At 40.5% G+C, this 10040-nt stretch overlaps 1 protein-coding gene across 1 annotated transcript in view; it reads left to right on the top strand.

The window, feature by feature from the left end:
* Positions 1-672: 672 nt before the first annotated feature.
* Positions 673-10040, top strand: part of PTPRZ1 (protein tyrosine phosphatase, receptor-type, Z polypeptide 1) — a 158262-nt gene continuing 148894 nt past the window's right edge. The window contains exons 1-2 of the mRNA XM_006901805.1: positions 673-727; positions 4821-4886. Of these exons, the coding sequence (XP_006901867.1) occupies positions 673-727; positions 4821-4886 (121 nt within the window). The remainder of the gene's footprint in view (positions 728-4820; positions 4887-10040) is intronic.

Raw genomic sequence — 10040 nt, 5'->3', positions numbered from 1 at the left:
TGGAGAGGAGATATAAACTGTCAACAGCTTCATCTTGCTTGAATCCACAATTGCTTGGTACCAGCAGTCAGGAAATAAGGAGCTGCACTGCTCTGAGAAAATACACAGTTAGGGAACTTTCCAAATTATTGAGGAGTAGTGAAGTCAGTTTGCAAACTAAGGTATGTCTGATTCAGGCCATTGTCTTTCCAGTTACTAGCTATGCATCCAGGAGTTGGGCAATGAATAATGATGACAGAAAAATAATTGATGTCTTTGAGCTGTGGTGTTGGAGAAAAGCACCGAACATCCCATGGGCAACCAAGAGAAGAAACAGATGTATCTGGGAGATGGTGCAGCCAGAGTCCTCTTTGATGGCAAGAATGATGAAGCTTCACCTCACATACTTTGGACATGTTGCTAATGGGTGCTATTCCTTGGAGAAGGACATAATACTGGGAAGGTTGGAGGATCAGCAAAGAAGAGGAAGACCCTCAACCAGGTGAATTGATATTTCACCCACCGTAGCCGGACTGAGTTCTGACATTACTACAACCTGGGGGTTAAGGAACAATGGCAGTAGAAGGAGAAGATGAATCCTAACATCTCCAGTTCTAGGTGCAGGCATGGCTCATGGCTCATTTTGAAGCACGTAGAATTTGGCCCATGTTTTAGATCTGGAGCCTCGAAGTCATGAGCACTGATAACCTTTATGAAACCCTGGATTTGCCTCAGTCACACTACTCGCGTAGCTACGATTCTGAAGGAACTACACTAAGAAGAAACTCTCCACTCATACTTACAGCGCTCGAGTCAAATCCTACACATGCATTTTCTGAGGTGTAAATCTTTACAGAAGGAGATTACCTATCCCCCCACCCCACCCCAGCCCCCACCTCAGTACTATCTGGTAGACACAGCACATAATACTACACCACCAGGAATTCTTGATCCTCGATGAAGGACAGAGCATAACTCCCCTAGAAGGCTGTCAAAGTTGTCATCTTTAAGGAAGCCAAGTGCCTCATCTTTATCCAGCAAAGAGACTGGTAAAGCTCAACCTCTAGCTTTTCAGTTAAGAGCTGAGTACTTTAGGCACCACACCATCAGGGTTTGCAAACCCTGTGCAGGCTCATCTACATTGTCTGACATAAAGCATCCTGTCTCTCAGGAGATACCTCTAGTCCCATCTTCTCAAAGTTGCTCACCTTGTTTTGCATTAGAAAGTGAGCTGTTTTATAGCAGTGGCACTGTAAACAGAACTGACATTGGTGTTGGGGGAGACTGAGAAAGATGGGTTAAATAATGTGTACTGCATTGAAACTGATGAGGGAGAAAACTGTTTAAAAGGGATATATGATTAGGTATTATTGTCATTACAGGAGTCTAGAAGGATGCATAGTGGAGTAGACTTGGGGGGAGGCATTGTAAAACAATGAAAGAATGCACACCCATGTTTATCGTGGCTTTGTTTACAATAGCAAGGAGTTGGAAACAACCTAAGTGCCCATCAACAAACAAATGGATAGAGAAGCTGTAGAATATTCACACAATGGAATACTATGCTACATTTAAAAACAAGGAACTCATGCAATATTATTCAAAATGGGTGACTCTGGAGGACATTATGCTGAGTGAAGTGACTTAGCCACAAAAGGACAAATACTGCATGGTGCCACTGTTGTAAAACAGGACTGACCTCGGGGTTGGAGGGAGACTGAGAAAGATGGGTTCAGTAATATATACTGCATTGAAACAGATGAGGGAGAAAACTGTTTAAAGGGGATATGTGATTAGCTATTTTTGTCATGACAGGAGTCCAGAATAAAGGCAGCATAGTAAAGTGGACCTGGGCAGAGGGATTGTAAAACAATGAAAGAATTTTTCTTTTACTTTTCCAAGAGGGTAGTATACTAGGGGAGGGGGGGGTTGCAAGGGGAGAAAAGTGCAACAGTGAATGAATGGAAATCCAAAGTCTCTGTAAATTTTCATTGAAATTAATAATAAAAAAGAAAGAAAGCTGTTTTGGAATGCAGGATAATCTCTCCAATCTCCTAGAAACTTTTACAAATTGAGCTTGGATTTAAATACCAAAGTATCTCTAATTATTTTTCAAGTATTAGATTTGCATAATGATAAAAAAATTTGGGGGAAGGGTAAAGAAATTGACCTTCCTTTCCCTACTCTGTCTAGGGATGGATACCTTTCAATTGCTCCTGCTTTACCTAGAACATTTGATTTGTCCCTAACCTGTGCATTATCATGCCTCTAAAATTGACACTAACTCTGGAGGATGATTGTCACAGTTGCCCCCAGGCTGGGTCATTCCTTGAAGAAACCTAATAATGTCTATCTCTTGATTGATCCTAATGAGGCCTTGGACCTGATCACACATTGACAGGACCTCTGTCCTCAAATTCTGGAGCAAACTACTACCCTCTCTAAGGCTCCCTGAAGACTCCTATAAAAGGAAACGGTCTTTGACTGTTTGCCTCTCTGATCCTCCCTACTAGCCCTCTCAGAATGCTGATGAAAGGCTTGTTCATTTTTTGGGACCAGTTTCTTTCTTTCTCTCTCTCTCTCTCTCAAGTAATTCTTTTTCTTCTATCTAATAAACTCTGAGATACTTGAGATAGAGGAAGCATGTTGGAGAGAGTTCATGGGAAGGAGTAATGAAGGTCCATTTGTAGAATGAATGATTTAGGTATGTTGTTGTTATTAAATGCCGTTGAATCGAGTATGACTCATAGTGGCCCAGTGAACAACAGATCTGTATCCTCTCCTAGCATGTGCCATCATCACTCTTCTTGACATATTAGAGCCCTTTGCAGCAGTCACACCATGTCAGTTCATCTCAACAGGAGTCTTCCTCTCCACCCTTCTCCCTTCCAAGCATGTTACCCTTTTCTAAGAAAGAATATCTCTTAGCAATATGTTAAAAGTAAGAGAGTCAAAGCTTTGTCATTCTTGCCTTCAAGGAGTCCTTCAGCTGCACCTTTTCCAAGACATATCTATTGTTTCTTTTTCTGGCAGTCTATGGGATCTTCAGTGCTCTTCTCCAACACCACAGTTCAAAGGCATCAGTTCTTTTTTTTTTTTTTTCTCCATGAAATGCACAAAGTCTGTTTTAATGGCAAGGTGATATGGTAGCAACAGAGTGCAGACAATCATGGGATTTTACTAGAATTGAAACAAACAGCAAACTAAACCCCAAACCCAACATAACGCTATCCAGTGACCTTAGGAGTACTGAGAAAACAAAGATTCTTTTTTTAAATGTAGAGGATTTCTATTCAAGGATCTGAAAAAAAGTAAAAAAGCATTTCATTTCACTGCACCTCTAGAGAAAAGCCGAAATAGAGATTCCCCCATCCTCCCCCTCAGTCCATCCAAATCTGAATGGTGCTGTTTCTATGTTGGTCATTGCCTTGCCAGACAGGAGCTCCAGTAAGCAGGAAGAGAGACTTGGCCTCGATGCCTGAATGAGTCTTTTCAAGAAGGTGGAGCTACATTGGTTTACAATGTTTTTAGTTGACTTTAACAAGGGGTTAATTGAAATCCTGGGTCTCTTTGCATGTCCTTAGCTGGTTTCTATTTTACTTTTGCTCCCTCTCCCTCCTTTTTTATTTTTTAAATTAATTTTAATGAATGTTTACACAGATTTTGGATTTCCATACATTCATTGTTGCATTTTTCTCCCTGCCCACCCCCCAATTTGCTCTCCTCTTTGAAAAGTAAAAGAAAAATTCTTTCATTGGTATACAATCTCCACCCCCCACCCCCAGTACACTCCAGTATGCTGCCTTCATTCTGGACTCTTATCATAACCATAATGCCCAATCATATATCACTTTCAAACTCAAAGGCATCAATTCTTCTTCTGTCATCCTTACTCATTGTCCAGCTCACAGATACATAGCAAGTAATAGAAAAGACCATGACTTGAATCACATATTGCGATAGATGGAGAAAAGATTGAACCTGACAATGACTTTATTTTGTCTGAATCAACAATCAGCACCATTGTTACCAGCAGTCAGGAAATCAGAAGATGTATTGGGCAAATCTCCCCTATCAGGGACCTCTCCAAAATACTGAGGGACAATGATATCAATTTGGATGCTAAGGTGCACCTGATTCAGGTCATGGTCTTCTCATTCACCTATTATGCATCAGAGACCTGGACAATGAATAAGGATGACAGAGGAAGAATTGATGCCTTTGAGTTGTGGTGCTAGAGAAAAGTACAAGATATCCTGTGGACGGCCGAAAGAACAAACGGAAAATGTGCGGCCAGAGTGCTTCTTGAGACAACGATGATGATGCTTCATCTTTTATACCTTGGACTTGTGGTTCGGTGAGGTGATTCCTTGCAGAAGGACTTTGTAGTTGGAAAAATAGAGGATCAGAGAATGAGAGGAAAACCCCCAATGAGATAGATTGACACTGTGACTTCAGCAGTGGGCTTTAGAGGATGGCACAAGATAGGGCAGGTTTCTGGTCAGCTGTTCGTAGGGCCACTATGAGTCATATTAAACTTGATGACACCTAACAACAACAGTATAATTAAGGTATGTGTATCCAGAATGGTTCTTTCCACAAGTGGACCTTGAGGTCTGTCTGGTGGCATTCTCCATTGGGCATCACCCTGTTAACATAAAGGAGATGCCACTCTGGGAGTTTGAACTCCCTGGTGGCCCAGCCTGGCGAGATGAGCCGTCTCCTCCTGTGATCACATGGGGGGGTCAGCTCTGCATTGGTTCTAACTCAAATGCAATGAGTCTGGATGAGTATTTTTCTGTACAGTGATAATATTGTCTTTTCTCTGTTTTTGATTACAGATTTGGCTTATGGATACTACAGGCAACAGAGAAAACTTGTTGAAGAAATTGGCTGGTCCTATACAGGTAAACATATAATGAGATTCATGAGAAAAATCTCCTTGCCTTTACATCTATTTTTATGTAAAAAGAGAAACTTTGTTGCTCAACTTTGTAGTTTTGTCATTCTTCATTTTGACCTAGTTATATAGAATTTTTAGATAAATTAATAAAATATATCAAATGCAAAGTTATTTCTAGTGGGTTTTGTATAAGCAAGTGTAGTAGTATAACTACATTGTTTTCAAACTGGTGCACACTGGTTCTATACCTTTGAGAAACATAGATAACTGCCTGAGGTGCAGTTTTCGCATGTGTGAGTTTGAGAGTTTTGTCAGAGCATTAAATGAGATACGTGTTTGTAAAGCACATGGCATGAGGCTGCCTTGTACTCATATTGTTTCAAGATGTGATCTAGTAACTTCTGACTTACAATGACCTTGTTATTGTTGTTATTTACCATCAAGTTGTAGCTGATCCTCCAGCAGATTTTCAGAGGCAGTAAACTGAACAGATTGCCTGTCTTCTTCCCACAGAGCAGCTGGTAGATTCAAACCACATGCCTTTGGATTGGCAGTGCAACTCCTTACCAGAGTTACCTCATAGTGACCTTACACACAGCAAAAAAGAAACACTACCCAGTCTTTTGCTAACCTCACAGACTTTGCTAATTCTGGCCTTATTTTTGCACCAGGGTGCCAGTCCATCTTGTTATAGGTCGTTTTTTGCTGGCCCTCTGCTTTGCTAACCATGAGATTCCTCTCCAGTGACTGGTCCATCCTAACATAAGATGTCCAAAGTTATGAAACTAATTCTCACCATCCTAGCTTCTAAGGAGTGTTGGACACTACTTCCAAGAAAAATTTGTGTTGGGTTTTTTTTTCTTTTCTTTTGATAGCCACGGAATATTCTTTCCTTCAGTGATAATTGAAATGCATACATTTTTCCCAGTCTTTGCTGTTCATTTGCTGTTCATTTCCCACGCATATAAAACAATTGGAAAATCCAGTGGCTTGGGTTAGCAATGTTTTCGTTCTCTACAATAGCAATTTGCTTTTTAATGCGTTAAGTTCTTTTTTTTTAATTTAGGTTGTTTATTTTTCATTTCAATGAACATCTACAGAGATTTTGGGATTCCATTCATTCATTGTTGCACCCTTCTTCCCGCACAAACCCCTCCCCCCCTTTGCTCCTCTCCTTGAAAAGCAAAAGAAAATCTCCCTCATTGGTACACAATCCCCCCCGCACCTCCCCAAACCCCACCCCTTACCCCCAAATATAATCTATGCTATATGGTGCCATTGTTGTAGAATGAGGCTGGCATTGGGGTGGGGTTAAGACTGAGAAAAGCTGGATGAAATATGTTTACGGCATTGAAGTCTATGGGGGGAGAGAATAGTCTAAAAGTATTATATTTTAGGACATTACTTTTATCGTAGGAGTATGCAATGAGGGTTGTAGAGTGGATTATATTTGGGGCTAGGGGGTGGGGTTTGGGGAGGTGCGGGGGGGATTGTGTACCAATGAGGGGGTTTGTGCGTTAAGTTCTTTTTTAAGGCTTTGCGGTTTTGTTCTGGTTTCATTTTGTTTCCTCCATGCAGCAGATTTGGTTCCATGTATTGTATGGTTTGATTTCTTGACTGCTGTTTCCGTGGGCATTGATCGCAGATCTAATGACAGTGAAATTCTGAGCACTTCAGTCTGGTCTCTTTTTATCATGAGATTGTTCCTTGATCCAATTTGTGAGAAAATTCCTACTGAAGACTATAGTCTTTGACCTTTATCAGTAAGTGTTTCAAGTCCTGTTCATCTTCAGGAAGCACACAGGGCTCTCAACTAATATTAAGCTGTTGATAAAGTGTTTTGCTCTAAACCCTAAGGCTTTAGCTTCAAATCCACCAGCTGCTTCACAAAAGAAAAATGGATTATCTCTGAAAGCCTGCTGAGTAAACTATGAGTTTGTTCTGACTCAGTGGCAGTGTGTTTGGTTTTGAGTAAAAATAATAATGGCTGTTTTTATTCCGTTTACAAATATTGATGTGGTCTTGCTCCCATATGGGCTGCTCTGAAGGACTTGGCAAAAAAAGGTAATGCCCCAGGAATTAATGGAATGAATACCAATTGACATGTTTCAACAAACAGATGCTACACTGCATGTGCTCACCAGGTTGTGCCAAGAAATCTAGAGGACAATGGCCTGCCCAACTGACTAGGAGAGATCTATATATATCCCCACTTCAACAAAAGGTGACCTGACAGAGTGTGGAAAATTATCGTACAGTATCATTCATATCACATGCAAGCAAAATCCTGACGATTATCCAGAAAAAACAACTGGAAGAGTTCATTGACAATTACTAGAAATACAAGTAGAATTTAGAAGAGGCTATGGCACAAGAAACATTATTGCCAATGTCAGATGGATCTTGGCAGAAAGTAAAGAATACCAGAGGGATATCTGTCCATGTTTCATTGAATATGCAACGGCATTTTACTGTGTGGATCACAACAAATTGTGGTAAACCTTAAGGAGAATGGGAATCACAAAACACTTGATTGTGCTTATGCAAAACATACTTAAACCAGGATGCAGTCTTCAGAACGGGACAGGGAAACAGTACATGGTTCAGTATCAGGAAGGGAGTGTGTTGGGGATGAGTCCTGTCTCCATTCTTTTTCAATCAATATTCAGGACAGATTATTTGGGAGACTGGGCTTTATGAAGAGGAATGCGGCATCAGGATTGGAGGAAGACTCATTGACAATCTGCATTATGCGGATTACACAACCTTGTTTGTTGAAATTGAGGAGGACCTGAAGCTCTTGGCTGCAGAAGGTTAAAGAATGTAGTCTTCAATGTGGACTGAAGCTCAACATCAAGAAGATGAAGATTCTCACTGCTGGGCCAATTGGCAGCACCATGATGGACGGAGAAGAGTTTGAAGTTGTTAACAGTTACAGCTTTCTCGGCTCCACAATCAACCCTTTTGGCACCAACAGTCAGGAAATAAAAAGAAAAATTGCATTAGATAAATCTGCTGTTAGGACCTTCCCAGAATACTGAGAAACAACAATGTCAGTCTAGAAACTAAGGTGCACCTGACCCTGTCCATGGTCTTCATAATTACTTGCTATGCATCAGAGAGGTAGACAATGAATGACTAAGGATGACAGAAGAAGAATTGATGTCCTTAAGTTTTGGTGCATACTATGGACTGCAAAGAAAACAAGTCTATCTTGGAGAGAGTGAAATAAATTTCTCTTTGGAGGCTAGGATTCTGAAGCTCCATCACTCTTACTTTGGGCATGTGTCCAAAAGGGACTGATCCTTGGAGAAGGACATCATGCTTGGAAGGGTGGAGGGACAGCACAGGAGAGGAAGCCCCCAGATGAGATGGATTGATAGAGAATCAACTTAGCCGCACACCACAAGAAGACTTAAATTTATTTGTCAAATTAATAGACAAAAAACTTGACTTACTGTAAAAACAAGTTCTTAGGTGGAACAAAATGATTGATAAATAAAAGCAAGAGTCCTTTATAACACTCACTTTTATTTCCTTAACCATTACCTCTGACGGTATTTCTTCATCGTAACAATGCTAAACCCACTGCCATCGAGTCACTTCCAACTCCTGGAGAACCTATATGCCTGTGTAGAAATTCCCTGCAGCCTTTCCAAGGCTGTAAATTTTGAGGAAGCTGAATTCCTCATCTGTCTTCATCATAGCTTCAGGTGGCATATAACCACCAGCCTCTCAGCAATCCAGTGCTTAATCCACGGAAGCCTCAAGACTCCTTTATCTACCGTCCCCCAAAACACCAAACTGCTCTTAAATCGATTCCAATGCGTGAAGATCCTCCATCAAATCCTAGATGTCAAGCTTTAGGAGAAAAGCCCTCCATTTTTCTTTCAAGGGGGTGCTGTTGAATTTGAACTTCTGACCTTTCAGCTTGCCTCCTGATACCAACAGGGCACTTTGATCTACCTTAAGTCTCTTTCTCATTCTAGTCCTGACACCATTTCTAGGGAAGATCTTACTGACAAATGATTCTTCTGAAAAATATGTCTTGTATTAATGCATATGTATTAGTTTCTGACTACTGCCAAATATCGTTGTAAAAAATAAATGGCAATACTTATCTTTAAAGACCATACCATGATGCCAAAAACTCGAGGAGAAATAACTTGGCTTTTATTTATAGTACTAAAAGTAATTTTAGGGGAACTTGCTAGATAAATCATTAATAATAATATACTCAGGCCATCAAATTTGAAACTGTATTTGAATATTCAGGAGGCCTAAATATTTCAGAAGTAGAAAAACATGTTACCAATCATTTTCCACAAAATATGTCACTTTCCTCTTGAATTTTTACTTGTATTGTGGTAGAGGTTTTGCTATGTATTTTGAAATTCATTTGGATTTTTTTTTCTGTGTAAAACCTTGGCGGTTGTTATTTCCATATAAAAACACAGGTTGTCTATGCTTTACCATCTTTAATTCAGTGCCCTGCAGCAGGGCAAGCGATTTCAAAAATCTATGTCAGTGTGCAAGATTACATGGGCTTTGTGGTTGTAGACGGAGAAGAAAGATTTGATGAGCCTTCCAGTCTAAACCCACCCAAAAAAAACCCACACCAAGCAAATTGATTCTGACTCAAAGCGACCCTCCGTTGGGATTCCAGGGATGTAAATGTTAGTAGGAAGAGACTGCTTATCTCTCTCCCAAGGAGCAGCTGGTGGATTTGAACCACCAGAGATGCTCTGCCTTTCTTTGGGTTAGCTATGCAGCACGGTAAGGGCCACATCACCAGCGCTCGAATATACATGTAAAAATCAGACTGATCCTTTTACTCTCCTCTGTGTATCAGTTTTTTCATCAGAGATGTTTTTTTTTACCAAGTTATTGCCACATCTCTGGAGACCTGAGTCTTCAACTTAGTTGACATGATTTGTCCCAAAATGAGTTGACTGATTTTATACCAAGAAACTCTGAAGAAAATGCTCCTCTTTCTGCACTATGCTCTTCTTTGGGTCCTGTGAGTAAGTTATCCACTGTACAAGTGGAAACTGGTCTTCGCAATTCAGCTAAGCTTCCAGGTGGTAAACACAGATCAGCTGAACCCCTACAGTATTAAAAGGAACACACAAGAAAGCCTTTATCCAGAAAAATCTAT

Source organism: Elephantulus edwardii, unplaced genomic scaffold, assembly GCF_000299155.1.
Source record: "Elephantulus edwardii isolate Elephantulus edwardi_28Jun2011 unplaced genomic scaffold, EleEdw1.0 scaffold00345, whole genome shotgun sequence".
NCBI classification, from domain to species: Eukaryota; Metazoa; Chordata; class Mammalia; order Macroscelidea; family Macroscelididae; genus Elephantulus; species Elephantulus edwardii.
The sequence above is the reverse complement of the archived record's forward strand: the minus strand, read 5'-3'. Positions and strand labels throughout refer to the sequence as shown.